Raw genomic sequence first — 19,424 nt, forward strand, 5'->3', positions numbered from 1 at the left:
AAGGTTTCCTGCTAGAAAAGGGGGTCAGACTAGAAGACCCCCAAGGTACTCACCAGTCAGAAATTTGACAGAGTCATTAAGTGAAGCAGCAAATGTCATGGTTCCGACAGACAGATGAATAAAGCAGGAATCCGAGGCTTGAAAATTTCCCAAAGAATATGTTCATGAGTTACAAAGTATTGGCATGATCAAAAGTGAAACCAAGTCTCAAAATTCCACTAAAATTTCCCAGTTACAAAGTATGATGTCCCACCCACAAAATTATGTCATCGCCACGTTCCCCAATATGCAGCTGCCAAAAACACCAACATAGTTCTAGGTTGCATTAACAGAGGGATAGAATCAAGGTCACGAGAAATGTTAATACCACTTTACAATGCATTGGTAAGGCCACGCTTGGAATACTGCATCCAGTTTTGGTCACCACGATGTAAAAAAGATGTTGAGACTCTAGAAAGAGTGCAAAGAAGAGCAACAAAGATGATCAGGGGTCTGGAGGCTAAAACATAAGGAATGGTTGCTGGAATTGGGCATGTCTAGTTTAATGAAGAGAAGGATGAGGTGGGACATGACAGCAGCCTTCCAATATCTCAGGGGTTGCCCCAAAGAAGAGGGAGTCAAGCTATTCTCCAAAGCACCTGAAGGCAGGACAAGAAGCAACGAACAGAAACTAACCAAAGAGAGAAGTAAGGAGGTGTGTGTGTGTGTGTGTGTGTGTGTGTGTGTGTGTATGACTGTTTTATGTATTTCCCTCTTTGTCTGTGTTAAATGGTTTCACAACCGACTGCCTGTGAGGGCTCCTAGATTGGAGTTGAAAGGCAAAAGCAGAAGCAGTAGACTCGTCCCGTATTATTTGGGTATTCCAGTATTTCAAGGGCTGCCCCAAAGCAGAGGGAGTCAAGCTATTGTCTAAAACACCTGAGGGCAGCACAAGAAGCAGCGGATGGAAACTAACCAAAGAGAGAAGTAAGGAGAAATTTCCTGGCATTTCGAACAATTAACCAGTGGAACACCTACCTCCAGAAGCTGTGAATGCTCCAACAATAGAAGTTTTTAAGAAAAAAACTGGGCAGCCTTTGTCTGAAATAATATAGGGTATCCTGCCTGAGCAGGGGGTTGGACTAGATGACCTCCAAGGTCCCTTCCAACTTTATTATTATTATTAATCATAATCATAATATTCATTTGTCAGGCTTTCTAATACAATGCCCAGTCCCTGATTGTGGGAGCAGCAGATGACCTTGGTTCCCATGGGACAGAAGGTTATTATGACTAGTGAAGCACCTGGGCAAGCCCCACCCTCCCTCCATCCAGTGTGGCAACCTAGAATGCAGCCAGGCTCATGGTAGAGTTGACAGCAAGCAGTTTATTGAAAAATATGTTCTTGCAAGAGTGGCTGGCAAGCAAGTTGGCACCGCCAAAAAATGATTTCAGCATGATTTTATTCACTAGGCCTGAAGCCGAAGTCCCTCCCTTGCAACACCATTTGACAAGGACCACAAGGTTTACACCCTAGCCAAAATGCCTAACTCCCCCATGTGAATCCCCCACCCGTGTTTACCTTCCTCCCCACCCTTTGCCTAGTTCCCCATTTGGTTTGGCCCTTTCTACATTTCTCTGTTAGCTGTGGGTGAAGGTTTGCCTGGCTCACAGCTTCAGTTTTGTTGAAACGCACATGCGTAGGCATAGGCAGTTAATGTCGTTATTATGTGCAAGGACTTGTGGTTAAAAACAGTCAGCTAGTTTTTAAATCCTCATTTCTGAACCTCCCACAGGGGATCCTTTAGACTGATTCCTTGCAAGGGAGAATGCAATTCCCAACCCCTTTTGGTGTCCCCCCCCCCAAAAAAAAAAACACTTTTAGAGAGTGCTAAAAATGAACAGCGCCACTTCCAATCGTTATGAAAAGAAAAGCATTCAAACAAAAATTAGCTGTGCAATAGTCAAAAACCATGCGTCAAAATCATTGTCGTGCAATTTTGGAAGAATTAAACCCACCCTTCTTGGTAGCACTTAGCGGTGATATGTTCTTTGTCAATAGGGTTTTATCCCTTTTTTTACAAAAAGGACCGGGCTACGTAGCATCACATAGATTGTCTTGGTCCATCTCAAAGAGATAAGCAGGGGTGTCATGACAGGAGAAACTGGCCTGCCAACTAGACTGAGTCATATTTGGAAATTTATCATAAGGCGGAAGTGGAAATTCCTTTCTGTCTGCTGATAAGTCTCCTTGAATTATCAGAAAATTGAATCAGAAAGATTCAGAGGAAATGCTTATGATTCATGACCTTTTAAGTTTCTTTTTCAATTCTTATTCACCTTCTCTTTCTCTCTTCCTCTCTCCCTGTCCCTCCCTCTCAAATATAATGTTAATAGTAGTAGTAATAATAATAATAATAAAGATGGAAGGAACTTTGGAGGGCATCTAGTCCAACCCCCTGCTCAGGCAGGAAACCCTATACCATTTCAGACAAATGGCTGTCCAGTCTCTTCTTAAAAAACTTCCAGTGTTGGAGCATTCACCGCTTCTGAAGGCAGGTTGTTCCACTGATGATGATGATGATAATAATAATAATAATAATAATAATAATAATAATAATAATAATAATAATAATAATAATAATAATAATAATAATAATAATAATAAGAAGAAGAAGAAGAAGAAGAAGAAGAAGTAGTAGTAGTTGGAAGGGACCTTGGAGGTCATCTAGTCCAACCCCCTGCTCAAGCAGGAAACCCTATACCATTTCAGACAAATGGCTGTCCAGTCTTTCTTAAAAATTTCCAGTGTTGGAGCATTCACCACTTCTGGAGGCAGGTTGTTCCACTGGTTAGTTGTTCTAACTGTCAGGAAGTTTCTCCTTAGTTCTAGGTTGCTTCTCTCCTTGACTAGTTTCCATCCGTTGCTTCTTGTCCTGCCTTCGGGTGCTTTGGAGAATAGCTTGACTCCCTCTTCTTTGGGGCAGCCCCTGAGATGAAATTCAATGGTGGAAAAAAGTAAGGTTCTACATTTAGGCAAGAAAAACCAAATGTACAGGTACAGTATAGGTGGTACCTTGCTCGATAGTAGCAACTGTGACAGGAACGCGGACTCCTAGTGGACTATCACTTAAATAGGAGCCAGCCATTTGCTGCAACGGCCAAAAATGCCAACAAAATGCTAGGCTGCCTTAACAGAGGGATAGAATCAAAATCACATGAAGTGTTAATACCACTTTACAACACCTGGGTAAGGCCACACTCAGAATACTGCATCCAGTTTTGGTCACCACGATGTAAAAAAGATGTCGAGACTCTAGAAAGGGTACAGAGAAGAGCAACAAAGATGATCAGGGGACTGGGGGCTAAAACATACAGGGAACGGTTGCTGGAATTGGAAATGTCTAGTTTAATAAAGAGAAGGATGAGGGGGGACATGATAGCAGTGTTCCAATATCTCAGGGGTTGCCCCAAAGAAGAGGGAGTCAAGCTATTCTCCAAAGCGCCTGAAGGCAGGACAAGAAGCAACGGATGGAAACTCATCAAGGAGAGAAGCAACCTGGAACTAAGGAGAAATTTTCTGACAGTGAGAACAATTAATCAGTGGAACAACCTGCCTCCAGAAGCCGTGAATGCTCCAACACTGGAGGTTTTTAAGAAGAGACTGGACAGCCATTTGCCTGAAATGGTATAGGGTTTCCTGCCTGAGCAGGGGGTTGGACTAGATGACCTCCAAGGTACCTTCCAACTCTGCTCTCGTGTTCTGTCAATGATTTGTTGGAGACAAAGTGCCCATCATCATTCCTGGCACTCCTGGGACTGCCTGCCGTATTTAAGCCCCCAAAGGATCAGTCTTTATTACCAGCGTTCAGTTGAAGAATCCAGATTTTTTTTTTAGAGTCGATCCTTGTCTGGTTTTGGAAGGGAGTCATTTTGTCCTCATTCCATTCCTTTTTTTCCCCCAGGGAATTTTGTCTGAGCTTAGTTGCAGTTTTGCTTTCCTTTCCATTGTGTACTTTGGTTTCTGCTTCTCCAGTCTGTTTATTCCACTTCCACTTTTGCACTTATATAACATCCAGGTTTATTTATTATGAAACTTAAAAAAGAATGGAATGGGGAAGAGAAGAGAATAATAGAATGGAACGGAACGGAGCAGAATAGAATAAAAATAAATTCATTATTGATCAAGTGTGATTAGACATACAAGGAATTTGTATGACCTAAAAACCTGGTTATTTAATTTATCTGGCCTGGACTGAGGGGTTTTAACTTTTTAAATTTTTTTAACTTTTTGGGCTATTAACTGTTATTTAATTTTATTTTAATTGTATTTTAATTTTTATATTGTCTTTTAACTTTGCCCTGTAAACCGCCCTGAGTCCTTTGGGAATAGGGCGGTATAGAAAACTAATTAAATAAATAAATAAAATAAATTTATCTCCATTGCAGAAGCTCTCGACGTATATAGATAGTAATGGAACCATCATCATCATCATCATAATGGGAGGAGGGGAGTAAAGAAGACAATAAGGATGATAAGTGATAGACATACTACATAGACATGAGACAGCACTGTGAAAATTAGGTAACAACAACAACAATAATTAGAAGGGACCTTGGAGGTCATCTAGTCCAACCCCCTGCTCAGGCAGGAAACCCTATACCATTTCAGGCAAATGGCTGTCCAGTCTCTTCTTAAAAACCTCCAGTGTTGGAGCATTCACCACCTCTGGAGGCAGGTTGTTCCACTGGTTAATTGTTCTAACTGTCAGGAAGTTTCTCCTTAGTTCCAGGTTGCTTCTCTCCTTGACTAATTTCCATCCATTGCTTCTTGTCCTGCTTTCACGTGCTTTGGAGAATAGCTTGACTCCCTCTTCTTTGTGGCAGCCGCTGAGATATTGGAACACTGCTATCATGTCACCCCTCATCCTTCTCTTCATTAAACTACACATACCCAATTCCAGCAACCGTTCCCTATATGTTTTAGCCTCCAGTCCCCCAATCATCTTTGTTGCTCTTCTCTGTACTCTTTCTAGAGTTTCAACATCTTTTTTACATCGTGGTGACCAAAACTGGATGCAGTATTCCAAGTGTGGCCTTACCGAGGCATTGTAAAGTGGTATTAACACTTCACGTGATCTCTTGATTCTTTCCCTCTGTTAATGCAGCCTAGCACTGTGTTGGCTTTTTGGGCAGCTGCAGCACACGGCTGGATCTCAATGCAACCCAACGATTCACATTCTGACTCAATGCTGAGTCAAAAGGGTTGAGAGATCATCTGCTGAGAAATAAGGAAAAGCTTTGGGGAGAACAACCCACTCATATGTGCTCTGGAGATTCTCAGTCACCCATGTCGTGACTCTCCGTCCCAGAGGTGCTTTTTTTCAAGAGGCGACTGGGCTTTCTTGTTTTCCCTTTGAAAGTCCAGAAAGTCCACTTGGCTCTCGAAAAAGGACCTTTGGGACGAACTATTCAAACGAAACAGGGGGCAACACCCACGAGGGGGAACTGAAGGGAGGCAGATTCTAAAAAAGACCGCATTGTCGCAGAGAAGAGCTGAATAGGATTGCTGAGTCTCTTAAAAAGACACCTTGCTAGCTACACACACACACACACACAGAGACACACACACAGACACACACACAAACACCAATAATGTGGTCAACCCCACTGATTGGGGTGACACGAAGAAAGCACACGGATGGGGGAAAGGAGGGGAGAGGACCTTGGTACAGCTAGTCCTCAACTTACAACACTTCATTTAGTGACCAAAGTTACAACGGCACTGGGGAAAAAAAGTGACTTACGACCGTTTTTCGCCCTTACAACTGTTGCAGCCTCCCCGTGGTCAGGTGATCAAAATTCAGACACTTGGCAACTGACTCATATTTACGACCTTCTGACGCGCAAAGTCAATGGGGAAAGCCACTTAACAACCATCTTGCGAACTAGAAGAAGAAGAAGAAGAAGAAGAAGAAGAAGAAGAAGAAGAAGAAGAAGAAGAAGAAGAAGAAGAAGAAGAAGAAGAAGAAGAAGAAGAAGAAGAAGTTGGAAGGGACCTTGGAGGTCATCTAGTCCAACCCCCTGCTCAGGCAGGAAACCCTATACCATTTCGGGCAAATGGCTGTCCAGTCTCTTCTTAAAAACCTCCAGTGTTGGAGTATTATTATTATTATTAATTATTATTATTATTATTATTATTAGTTTTGTTGTTGTTTTTATTATTGTTGTTCTTTCTCTTCTTCTTCTTCTTCTTCTTCTTCTTCTTCTTCTTCTTCTTCTTCTTCTTCTTATTATTATTATTATTATTATTATTATTATTATTATTATTATTATTAACAACCAGGCGGGTTCAGAACTGGTTTGCCATTGGCTCCTCCTTGGGGCTGAGAGAGAAGGGCAGGCCTTGGGGGCTCTGCGCCAGGCGCTGTACAGACGCCCCAAATGAGACAGCCTCCCCCACATTTTTTTGCTTCTGCCCCTTCCCCCCCCCCCGTCTTTGCGGCAGCCCCTCAAATACTCCCATTTCCTGCTGCATGGTAAATCGTACAAATGTATACATTCAAATTAGGAGATAATGTAGGCGAAGTGTGCCAGTGAATATTTATCCGTTAATTGCACCTGCTCGGTTGTCTGTTTTGAGTTCTGGGCGCCTCTTCCTCCCCCCCCACCACCCACCCCCAATTTCTTCCTTTGCATCTTTTCCCCCTCGCCCCCCCCCGCCCCCCGCCCCAATTCCCAACTTTGCAAAGCCCTTCGGTTTCCCCCCCTGCTCCCCCCACCCCCAATTTCTTCCTTTGCATCTTTCCCCTCCCCGCCCCCCCACCCCAATTCCCAACTTTGCAAAGCCCTTCGTTTTCCCCCCCTTCTCCCCCCACCCCCAATTTCTTCCTTTGCATCTTTCCCCCCCCGCCCCCCCCGCCCCAATTCCCGACTTTGCAAAGCCCTTCGGTTTCCCCCCCTGCTCCCCCCACCCCCAATTTCTTCCTTTGCCTCTTTCCCCCCCGCCCCCCCACCCCAATTCCCAACTTTGCAAAGCCCTTCGCTTTCCCCCCCCCTTCTCCCCCACCCCCAATTTCTTCCTTTGCCTCTTTTCCCCCCGCCCCAATTCCCAACTTTGCAAAGCCCTTCGGTTTCCCCCCCTGCTCCCCCCACCCCCAATTTCTTCCTTTGCATCTTTCCCCCCCCCCGCGCCCCCGCCCCAATTCCTGACTTTGCAAAGCCCTTCGCTTTCCCCCCCCCTTCTCCCCCACCCCCAATTTCTTCCTTTGCCTCTTTTCCCCCCGCCCCAATTCCCAACTTTGCAAAGCCCTTCGGTTTCCCCCCCCCTTCTCCCCCACCCCCAATTTCTTCCTTTGCCTCTTTTCCCCCCGCCCCAATTCCCAACTTTGCAAAGCCCTTCGGTTTCCCCCCCCCTTCTCCCCCACCCCCAATTTCTTCCTTTGCCTCTTTTCCCCCCGCCCCAATTCCCAACTTTGCAAAGCCCTTCGGTTTCCCCCCCTGCTCCCCCCACCCCCAATTTCTTCCTTTGCATCTTTTCCCCCCCCCGCGCCCCCGCCCCAATTCCTGACTTTGCAAAGCCCTTCGGTTTCCCCCCCTGCTCCCCCCACCCCCAATTTCTTCCTTTGCATCTTTTCCCCCCTCGCCCCCCCACCCCAATTCCCAACTTTGCAAAGCCCTTCGTTTTCCCCCCCTTCTCCCCCCACCCCCAATTTCTTCCTTTGCATCTTTCCCCCCCCGCCCCCCCCGCCCCAATTCCCGACTTTGCAAAGCCCTTCGGTTTCCCCCCCTGCTCCCCCCACCCCCAATTTCTTCCTTTGCATCTTTCCCCCCCGCCCCCCCACCCCAATTCCCAACTTTGCAAAGCCCTTCGCTTTCCCCCCCCCTTCTCCCCCACCCCCAATTTCTTCCTTTGCCTCTTTTCCCCCCCGCCCCAATTCCCAACTTTGCAAAGCCCTTCGGTTTCCCCCCCCCTTCTCCCCCACCCCCAATTTCTTCCTTTGCCTCTTTTCCCCCCGCCCCAATTCCCAACTTTGCAAAGCCCTTCGGTTTCCCCCCCTGCTCCCCCCACCCCCAATTTCTTCCTTTGCATCTTTCCCCCCCCCCGCGCCCCCGCCCCAATTCCTGACTTTGCAAAGCCCTTCGGTTTCCCCCCCTGCTCCCCCCACCCCCAATTTCTTCCTTTGCATCTTTTCCCCCCCCCAATTCCCAACTTTGCAAAGCCCTTCGGTTTCCCCCCCTTCTCCCCCCACCCCCAATTTCTTCCTTTGCATCTTTTCCCCCCTCGCCCCCCCACCCCAATTCCCAACTTTGCAAAGCCCTTCGCTTTCCCCCCCTTCTCCCCCCACCCCCAATTTCTTCCTTTGCATCTTTTCCCCCCTCGCCCCCCCCGCCCCCGCCCCAATTCCCAACTTTGCAAAGCCCTTCGATTTCCCCCCCTGCTCCCCCCACTCCCAATTTCTTCCTTTGCATCTTCCCCCCCGCCCCCGCCCCAATTCCCAACTTTGCAAAGCCTTTCGGTTTCCCCCCTCCTCCTCCCCCCACCCTTTTGACAGCCAGGCTAGTTTCTTTTCCAGCCACACAGCTGATTTCTAATAACTCTATGGGGGGGGCGGAGCAAAGCCGGGCTTTTTAGGAACTGTGTTCCTCCCCACCCCGTTTCTCTCTCCTGAACGAGAGAGAAGCGTGGGAACGCGATGAGGCTCCTCCGGGCGTCCGTGTGGCTGCTAGTGGCCCTAATGCTAGGGGGCTCCTCCGGTAAGCGCTTTCTGGGGTGCCTTGGGGGGCGTGGGGGTGGTGTTTGCAGACCCTTGTTTTGCTGGCCGGAATTTATTCAGGAAATCTTCCCACCCCCCTTCGGGCTATAGGCCACATGATCAGGAAGATTTTCATGTGCTTGAGCAACATGGTGGAGCTAAGGTAACATACGACATACGACCGACCGTTAAAAGTCGTTGGCGCTGTTTGAATTTGTTCTGCCAGCAGCAAGATCTGACTGCTGGCCCAGTGATGGATTCTACTGCAAATCAGGGCTGTTTCCAGAGGAGGAGAGGACCTGGAGCTTATGGAGCGAAGGAACTGGATGAGGCTGTCGGCAGGCCCAGAGGAAGAGAGAGAGGCTTTTGGAGGAGTTGGTGGCGGCGGCAGCAGCGTGCTCCAGGGGCGAAAAGAAGCAAGGCCTCTTTAAGGAAAGGGTGGAAGAGTCAGGATCAGAAAAAGGAAAGAGGGCGAGGTTGTCAGAATACAAGCGAATTTGAGGGCTAATCCACATGGAGCCCCATTTCCATCTGTCCTGTGTGCCATCGTTCACTCCCTAGAGACTAAAATGGACAATGAAATTTGAGCGGGCCCCGAACAAGGAGTATATATCGGAGGTGGTGACCCTTTGAGAGCTGTATGCAACGAAATTTCATTTTGATGTATGCCGATTGGTGTACATTCAAAGTGACAATAAAGTTATCATCATCATCAATTGCACCAGTGGGTTCACCTTGCCGTGGGAACGCAGGTGAAGAACCCGTTGTGCGGGTCTTCAAATATGGCCCTTTTTATGGACTTTGCGGACTTCAGCTCCCAGAATTCCTCAGCCTGCGCGCGCGGGCTGAGGAGTTCTGGGAGCTGAAGTCCGCGAGTCATTAAAAGGGCCGAGTTTGAAGACCCCCTGATCTAGAAGGTGAATTTAAAGAGAAAGAAAGGGAGGTGAAAGAATCCAGGGTTTGGCTAGGGCGCAGCCCGGGTCTTCAAACGTGGCCCTTTTAATGACTTTGCGAACTTCAGCTCCCAGAATTCCTCAGCCAGCATGTGCGGGCTGAGGAATTCTGGGAGTTGAAGTCCACGAGTAATAAAAGGGCCAAGTTTGAAGACCCCCTGATCTAGAAGGTGAATTTAAAGAGAAAGAAAGGGAGGTGAAAGAATACAGGGTTTGGCTAGGGCGCAGCCTGGGTCTTCAAACGTGGCCCTTTTAATGACTTTGCGGACTTCAGCTCCCAGAATTCCTCAGCCAGCATGTGCGGGCTGAGGAATTCTGGGAGCTGAAGTCCACGAGTCATAAAAGGTCCTGGCTGTGCAATTCTGGGAATTGAAGTCCGCAAGTCATAAAAGGGCCACGTTTGAAGACCCCCACCCCCTACCCCCCCAAACCTATAAGAAAAGTCTCCTCGAATAGGAGAATCCCTCACGACGGTCGTCCTGGTTGGATTCGATCCTGCTATTCTGTCTGGGAATATCCCCAGCGTTGGATTCTGGAATAAAACCATTATTTTTTGCCTCGTAGATGATGCTTCTCCCATGCAGGATCTGTCCGGCTCCTGACTTCGGGACCTGCCTGTGATAATAAAGACACCCAAGAAAAGTTAGAACCCTATGCCTGAAATGGTATAGGGTTTCCTGCCTGAGCAGGGGGTTGGACTAGATGGCCTCCAAGGTCCCTTCCAACTTATTATTATTATTACTCCCTTTAATTGAGTCTGTCTATGGCTTTTAGAAAGTTTTCTTTCAAGGAAAACAGGCTTAATTCAGCAAAGGCACAGCTTCCCCCCCCCCGAAGAAATTAAAACTGGTACTTTTTTCCCCTTCCCCCCCCCATAGTTTGTAATATTTTATCGGATTATAGAATAAAAATACAAACATACAAAAGCAAAGAGTAGGAGACAGCGGGGGGGGAAGTGAGGAAGGGAAAAAGAAGAGACTTCCTCTGTTGGAGCAGAAGGAAGCATTAACATTGAACCTCAACTTTTTACTTTTCCATAGTCTTATAAACTAGCCATTTCTGTAAGAACAAATGAATCTACTCAGTAAAACCCCAAATTCCCCCCCCTCTTTTTTTTTTTAGTCATCAGGTTTTTGACACCTTGCTAGGCACTTGCTAGGGACGCGGTGGCTCAGTGGGTTAGGACGCTGAGCTTGTCGATCAGAGGGTCGGCAGTTTGGCGGGTCGAATCCCAAGTGCCGCGTAACAGAGTGAGCGCCTGTTACTCGTCCCAGCTTCTTCCAACCCAGCAGTTCGAAAGCACGTAAAAATGCACGTAGAAAAATAGGGACCACTACGGTGGGAAGGTAACAGCGTTCCGTGCGCCTTTGGCATCTAGTGATGCCGGCCACATGACCACGGAGACGTACTCGGACAAGCGCTGGCTCTTCGGCTTTGAAACGGAGATGAGCACCGGCCCCTAGAGTCGGAAACGACTAGCACGCATGTGGGGGGAACCTTTACCTTTACCTTTTAGGCACTGGTGGTACTCAAATATTGTCATGTCCTAAAAGTGGTACAATTTGTGAAAAGGTTGAAAAGCCCTGCACTAGAGTATCAACATCTTTTCTACATCATAAAACGATTCTTTCTTTCTCTTTCTCTTCTCTCTCTCTCTCTCTCTCTCTCTCTCTCTCTCTCTCTCTCTCTCTCTCTCTCTCTCTCTCTTTCTCTTTCTCACATATGAGAGCTGTTGATCACACTTGATACCTCTTTTTTTTCCTGCAATTGCTTCTCCCTTTGGGCTGGCTGCATCTTGTGATCTTAAGCTGTCGTGTTTGAAAAATACTGTTCTGAATGATCTTGGATGGTGAAATCTCCCTGTATAAGGAGTATAGCACACTCCTATCCTGCTTTGGTCTCCTTTGAACAAGTTACTATCTGCCCTGTGGCACCCATTAACCTACCAATTTGAGGTTGGCACCTCTTTCTCAGTTCTTTTACAAGATGTTCCTTGGTTTTCCCTGTCTGGAATTTAAATACCGATTTGGATTTCCAGAGGGAAAGAGAAAATGAGAAGAACTTTTAAAACCCCTTGTCAGGGCCCACCCCAATCCACATCTCAGGAAAGAAGAACACTTGGAGACAGGGTTGTCCGAACAGCAACTTTTACTAAAGCATGATTGACAGTGGATAATCTAGACAGGATCTGGAAACTGTGTCGCAGATCGATACTTTTAAAGTGTACCCGAGTAAAAAAAAAACCTCCCCTCAGTCCATTTGCTCAGTCCCAGATCAGTTACGTTTCATGTGTCAAAACCCTTCGTGGGAAAAGGGATCTTCCATGCATTTACAACATTGTTGCTTCCTCCCCTTCAAATTCCAATTGGAGGTACAAACCAGAAAACCCCGCCCCCCCTCTTTCTTTGTTCTTCTCAGTTCAAAGGTTCTTTCCCTGGTCTTTGATGATGGCCCCCAGGCAGGCTGAATAAACAACCTTGCATCTAATGGATAAAGGTAAAGGTAAAGTTTCCCCCGCACATGCGTGCTAGTCGTTTCCGACTCTAGGGGCCGGTGCTCATCTCCGTTTCAAAGCCGAAGAGCCAGCGCTTGTCCGAGGACGTCTCCGTGGTCATGTGGCCGGCATGACTAGACGCCAAAGGCGCACGGAACGCTGTTACCTTCCCACCGTAGTGGTCCCTATTTTTCTACTTGCCTTTTTAGGTGCTTTCGAACTGCTAGGTTGGCAGAAGCTGGGATGAATAACAGGCGCTCACTCTGCTACGCGGCACTCGGGATTCGACCCGCCAAACTGCCGACCTGATCGACAAGCTCAGCGTCCTAACCCACTGAGCCACCGTGTCCCTTGAGGCACCGTGTCCCTATCTAATGGATAGGGATGGCCAATTAACATCTTCTCTTCCCTTCCTTGGGAATGGCAGAATCCAATAAGGGGGTGAGATTTAGGTTTGCACAGATAGGGACTTAGGAATGGAATATAAATGGATTCTGACACCCTGCTTAGAGTATAGAATTGACAACACATTCAGGTGCTGCCACCTTGTGGAGAGAAAGGGGAACTCTAGTTTTGCTGTCATAGCTAGGAATTGTGTACTGGAAACATAAAAGGGGATGCAGCTAGGCAGAAATGCCTCCCACCCCACTTCCTCAGGACTCAACTCATTCTTTCCCCCAAAGGGACATTCTGAGGGTTTTTCTTAATATGGTACAGAACATACACAAAGACTGCATTTGATTTTTTCCCCCACTGTTTTTTTGTGCAAAATTAAACTCTATGATGAACAGTTGTGGGAAATTGGGTATGTCTAGTCTAATGAAGAGAAGCACTAACTTGACAGCCGTCTTCTAACATAGGAGGGACCGTCACAGAGAAGAGGGGGTCGACCTCTCTTGATAAAGCCTTAGTAAGGCCGTACCTAGAATACTGCATCCATTATAAAAAAAAAGATGTTGAGACTCTAGAAAGAGTGCAGAAAAGAGCAACAAAGATGATTCGGGGACTGGAGACTAAAACATATAAAGAACGGTTTCAGGAATTGGGTGTGTCTAATTTAATGAAAAGAAGGACCAGGGGAGACATGATAGCAGTCTTCCAATATTGGAAGGCCAGACAAGGAATAACGGATGGAAACTAAACAAGGAGAGAAGCAACCTGGAATTAAGGAGAAACTTCCTGACAGTGAGGACAATTAACCAGTGGAACAGCTTTGCCTTCAGAAGTTGTGGGTGCTTTGTCACTGGAAGCTTTCAAGAAGAGATTGGACAATCCTTTGAAATGATATAGGGTTTCCTGCTTGACCAAGGGGTTGGATTAGATGACCTCTCTTCCAATTCTACTATTCTATTCTGCACCGTAACATTTTACATTGGCCAGAGGTGCTTTACAGCCATAAAGCACCATTTTTGAGGATAATTTCAAACAGTCACTAAACACCCGTTTGAAGTTGTAGATTACCTGCATTTGGGAAAGGTGGGATAAAGCATTGTATACAGTGCTTTTCTATGCTGTGGTGTGTCCAGTCCTTGGAAAACAGAGAATCTTCACACACAGACAGTATGATTTCTTTGCAGGCCTACAGGCAATTCTAATTTCTAATTCTAATGTCTAATTCTAAATATTCTAATTCTAATGATGATCTCTATAGCAATAGCATTTAGGCTTATATGTTGCCCCATAGCACTGTACAGCAGTCTCTGGGCAGTTTACAATGTCAGCATTTTGCCCCCAACAATCTGGGTCCTCATTTTACCAACCTTGGAAGAATGGAAGGCTGAGTCAAACTTTGAGCGCCATCAGGATCAAATTCGGGGCTGTGGGCAGAGTTTGCCTGCAGTACTGCACTCTAACCACTGCACCGTCATGGGTCAATGATGTTACCTACTCTGGCTAATGAAACATCTGCAGAAAAACAACCAAGCTCAGAGAGCACCAAGAACCTCTCTCTCTGACTAGACTTGGCTTAGCTCGTCTTTACCATTAACCAAAATCTGCATTTCTCAGATTTAGAGATAGAATGGCAAAGCTGTCCATTCGAAGCACAAAGTTAATGGTCCTCTGGTTTGAGGGCCACCGTGTGAAGATTGGAGGAATGTCCAGGGCTGACGGTCCCATTTCTCATATTCCCTTATTTAGGCTCTTTCAAGCACTCTCTGCAATATCAGTACATGGTGGTATCCCATCCCAGTGAGGGGCTGCCCAGGTTCGTCACGGTGGGCTATCTGGATGGCCAGGCCATCACTTACTATGACAGTGAGAAAAAGAAGAAGGTGCCGAAGGTGTCCTGGATGGAACAGGTGGAGAAGGAGGATGCCAGCTACTGGACGGAGGGAAGCTCCATCTTGCAGGCCACACAGAGTGTGTTCCAAGTAGACCTGAGGAATGTTCAAAACCGCTACAAGCAGAAAGAAGGTGAGCCAAGGTAGAATCAGCCATTGGGGCCTCTGGTTTATAATGGTTGATAAATCGTGTATGAAGAAGTAACCGGTCTGCAAGAAACCGAATTCATCACTCAGGTTTTTCTCCTTCAATTAGAATAGAACAGGGGTGGACAACTATGGCCTCTTTATGACCTGTGGGCTTCAACTCCCAGAATTCCGACTGGCTCAGGTATTCTGGGAGTTGGAAGTCCACAGGGGTTATGACCCAGGCGGTTAAGGCAAGGCAGGCCTTTATTTCAACTAATGTTCCAGCAAAATGGCCCTCCAACAACCGGTAGGGCTCCACCCCACACTACCCTGAACGCAGCCATCCTCAGCCCCCCGTACAACAGCCCCTACAGTACAAAGAAAGCCCACAGAGTAGGAGCACGCTCACGGGACAAGGTCGAGGATTCCAAGTCCAATCCACCAGGCAGGGTCCAGTCACAAGACCAGGACAGTCCTCACCTTAGCTCTTTTATCACTCGTGGACTTCAACTCCCAGAATTCCTGAGCCAGCGACGCTGAGGGGAAAGGGAGAGGTTTCCAAGCTGAGCCATGCTGGCTCAGGAATTCTGGGAGTTGAAGTCCACCAGTCATAAAAGAGCCAAGGTTGCCTACCCCTGTTCTAGTCCAACCCTCTATACCAGGGGTAGGCAACCTCGGCTCTTTTATAACTCATGGACTTCAACTCCCAGAATTCCTGAGCCGGCCATGCTGAGGGGAAAGGGAGAGGTTTCCAAGCTGAGCCATGCTGGCTGAGGAATTCTGGGAGTTGAAGTCCATGAGTCATAAAAGAACCAAGGTTGCCTACTCCTGGCCTAGGCTGCTTTATGACTGGTGGACTTCAACTCCCAGAATTCCTGAGCCAGCCATGCTGAGGGGAAAGGGAGAGGTTTCCATGCTGAGCCAGGCTGGCTCAGGAATTCTGGGAGTTGAAGTCCACCAGTCATAAAAGAGCCAAGGTTGCCTACCCCTGTTCTAGTCCAACCCTCTATACCAGGGGTAGGCAACCTCGGCTCTTTTATGACTCATGGACTTCAACTCCCAGAATTCCTGAGCCGGCCACGCTGAGGGAAAAGGGAGAGGTTTCCAAGCTGAGCCATGCTGGCTCAGGAATTCTGGGAGTTGAAGTCCACCAGTCATAAAAGAGCCAAGGTTGCCTACCCCTGGCCTAACGTGTGGACGCTTTACAGAAAGCCATCCAGTCCCAGAGAGTGGAAAGCCTTGACTGTCAAAAACTATTAAGCAACGGAATCGCTTATTCCCTGAAGTTGTGGTTGTCTACCTTTGGTGAACAAAATCTCTTTAGTGGAGGTTTCTGGGGAGGGGCTACTCGGGCCCTTCCTTACCCCTTTGGTGATTACCTTCCTTACCCCTTTTTTCCTCAGGGTTTCACACTTGGCAGGCCACTTATGGCTGTGAGCTCAGAGGAAACCACAGCAATTATGGTTATTCACAATACGGCTACGACGGGAGGACCTTCCTCACCTTCGATAAAGAGACAATGAGCTGGGTGGCTCCTGAGCCCCAGGCCCAGATCACCAAGAGGAATTGGGATGCTAATGTGAGGTGGTCCCAGAGAAATAAAGTCTACCTGGAGACAGAATGCATTGAGTGGCTGAAGAAGTACCTGTCATATGGGAGGAAGGAGATGCGGTTGAGGGCAGGTGCGTATCGTGGGGGAGGAGAAATCCAGTGCTGAGATGAGGTGTTTCTGTTTCTCAACCTTGGCAATCTGAAGGTGTATGGACTTCAACTCCCAGAATTCCCCAGCCACACGACTTCAAGTGGCCAAGCTTGAGAAACGTTGCCCTAAGTCAGGGGACCCAGTTGTTGGGCCCCGGCCCACTATTGGGCTGTGACCCGTTTGGAAACATGCCGCACGAGCGGTGTGAGCGTGTGCATGTGCAGCTCGACTTGCATGAGTGGCAGCCACTCACACTCCTGCGTGAAGCCCCACTTGTGCAAGCGGCAGGCGCTCACACTTGTGCGCGAATCCCCATTTGCGTGGGCGGCTGGCACTGGCGCGAGTGCGTGAAGCTCCGCTTGTGCGAGTGACAGGCGCTCACACTTGTGCGCAAATCCCCACTTGCGCGGGCGGCTGGCACTTGCGCGAGTGTGTGAAGCTCCACTTGTCCATACGGCAGGCGCTCACACTTATGTGCAAATCCCCATTTGCACAAGTGGCTGGCACAAGTGGAGCTTCACAAGTGCCATCTGCCTGCGCAAATGGGGATTTGCACATAAGTGTCAACACCTGCCACTCGCACAAGTGGAGCTTCACGCACTCGCACCAGTGCCAGCCACCCACGCAAATGGGGATTCACGCACAAGTATGAGTGCCTGCCACTTGCACAAGTGGAGCTTCACGCAGGAGTGTGAGTGGCTGCCACTCATGCACGATATTACGACACTGTTCTGAACCAGCCCTCTTCTGGCCTTGTAATAAGGCCAACCCCTATTCAGAAAGAAGAGACTGGAGAGCGTCCAAGGCTAAAAGGCATCTGCCAAGATTTATTACGCAGTTAACAAAAACACTAGAGCTTGTCTTCTCAAGCGGAAAAGTTGCTTTCAGCAACCAGCCCCTCCCCAAACACTCCTTTTATAGAGAGCTCAGGGCGTGGTCTCCCTGTGCCTCCTCCCGAGGAGTCCCGCAGCCTTTCTTTGTTTGTTCCTGCTCGACTGCCTCCTGCGTCGGGCGTCCTTGAACAGGGCCAGCTGTGGGTCATCTTCCTCCGCACTCTCGGGCTCACGCAGCTGAGAAGAGGTCCCCGGCTGAGGGCTCTGCAAAGCCTCCAAACCGTCATCAGCCGGTTCGTTTCCCTCCTCCCCCTCATCTGAGTCATCCGATACATCGGAGCCGGCTGTCGGACCCACAGGCTGGCCCTGAGTCACAACAGACACCTAGGAGCTTCCCTTGAGTCTCCTCTCCTTCAAAGGCAGAAACCGTGGCAGAGAGGAGGCATCTTTTCAAGGTGAGTCTGGCGTGGCAGGAAGGGGCGGGGAAACAGGTACCTTAGTGGGTCCAGGAGGCCTTGGGGGCCTGTTTTATCACTAGGTCCCCCATGGCCTTCCCCACCCTGAGATACCGCATGTGTACTTAACCAACTGTGCATTCGATTAGCGCAGACATGTCAAACACAAGGCCCGGGGGCCGGATCTGGCCCGTGAAGTGGTTTCATGCGGCCCGCGAAGCCATCCTGGAAACAGTGAGGGAACAGCCCCCACTGCCTTGGCCCTGGCCCAGAGACCCTCCTCCTGCCAGAGACCCTCAGATCTGTCCCACTCCTGCCCAGGCCCCCATAGGCACCTTTCATGCGAACATAGTAGAGCTGGCCATGCCCACCCAGTAGGCCATACACACTCTAGCCACGCCCACCCAGTAGGCCACGCCCACCCTGGCCATATCCATACCCCCTGGCCATACCGACTTGCTTAGGTTGGTATCAGGTAGCAATGCTGATGCGGCCCTCAATGAAATTGAGTTTGACACCCCTGGATTAGCGAATGAGTGGGCGAAAGGAGGGAGTGATCTCGTTCAAGGTACGAGATTCACTCCTACGAGTCCTCGAGTTACGAATGGAATGGGCAGGCTCCATTTCATTCGTAACTCGAAGACTACCTGTAGTGCAAATGACTGTGGAGCCTACATCCTTCCCTTCCCCACCATCCAGTCAGAGCTGAAGAAGCTTCTTGGATGAGAAGGGAAACGTCTTCAGAGAAAAGCAAAGTCCCGTTGCCTCTTGGGAAAAAAAAAAGCACCTTTGGGTTGCAGGCCTAGTTACAAACAAAATCTGCTAAGTCGCTCACTTGCCCTCTCTTTCCTTTCCCAGACAGGCCCCAACCTCTCACAATCCCACTTCTACGCAACTTTTAGATTTTTCCTAAATCGCAGGGTATTGTTGTGATTCAGGGTCAGCCTGTGGGTTCGGCAGTTGGGTCGGACGACTCAGAGGAGGAGGAGGGGGTGTTGAAGAGCTTGCTGAGGGGATTGGACAGCTTGATGAGAGCCCTCAGCCAGGCCCCTCTCATCTGGTCACGACGCAGACCCAGCTGTGTGAGCCTGACAGCGTGGATGAAGATGACCCACAGCTGGCCCTGTTCAAGGACGCCCAACGCAGGAGGCAGTCAGTCAGGAGTAAACAGAGGAAGGCAATGGGGCACCTCGGAAGGAGGCACAGAGAGGCCACGCCCTGAACTGTACTGTATTTAAGGGGAATGTGTGGGAGGGCTAGTTTGCTGAAGGCAACCGCTTGGATTGTTCCTGCTTCTTAGCTCGTGTTTTATGGTTGGTGTCTTGTCTTACTCTGTTTTATGTGAATAAATTTGGCAGGCGTATTCCAGCCTCTTGCCGTTTCTAAAGGGGTTGTCCCTGCCTTTTCTGCAGGGCCGGTAGCAGGCTGGTACAGAACAGGTATCATTGTGTAGCGCTTCAGTTCGCCACTCTTGGAAAAAGACACAAATCAAACATAAAATTTATTCAGCTGATATGGAAATTCAGTGTTAATTCCAGCAATGCCATTTCTGCAGAGCCCCCAGTGGTGACGGTGAGCAGCAAGACAGAAGTGGAGGATGGGATGGAGACGCACGTCTGCCGCCTGCATGGCTTCTACCCCAGGGAGATCGATGCCTCCTGGACGAGGGATGGGGAGGTCTGGCTGCCGGACACCTACCATGGGTCTGTGGCTCCCAATGCAGATGGGACCTTCCACTACTGGCTCAGCATCCAGATCGATCCCAAGGAGAGGTGCCGCTATCGGTGCCACGTGGAGCACGACAGCCTGGAGGAGCCTCTGGACGTGGCCCTGGAGGGTGA

General features: G+C 48.6%; 1 protein-coding gene across 5 annotated transcripts in view; it reads left to right on the plus strand.

Moving 5' to 3' along the window:
- Nucleotides 1–8,655: 8,655 nt before the first annotated feature.
- LOC308661235 (major histocompatibility complex class I-related gene protein-like) overlaps nt 8,656–19,424 on the plus strand; it is a 32,795-nt gene continuing 22,026 nt past the window's right edge. For all 5 annotated transcript variants that reach the window (XM_081316139.1, XM_081316140.1, XM_081316141.1 and 2 more), the window contains exons 1-4: nt 8,656–8,736; nt 14,322–14,597; nt 15,997–16,275; nt 19,139–19,420. In XM_081316139.1, the coding sequence (XP_081172265.1) occupies nt 8,676–8,736; nt 14,322–14,597; nt 15,997–16,275; nt 19,139–19,420 (898 nt within the window). In that variant the 5' untranslated portion in view covers nt 8,656–8,675. The remainder of the gene's footprint in view (nt 8,737–14,321; nt 14,598–15,996; nt 16,276–19,138; nt 19,421–19,424) is intronic.

The sequence above is a fragment of the Vipera berus genome (genome assembly GCF_964194415.1).
Source record: "Vipera berus genome assembly, chromosome: 2".
Lineage (NCBI taxonomy): Eukaryota > Metazoa > Chordata > Lepidosauria > Squamata > Viperidae > Vipera > Vipera berus.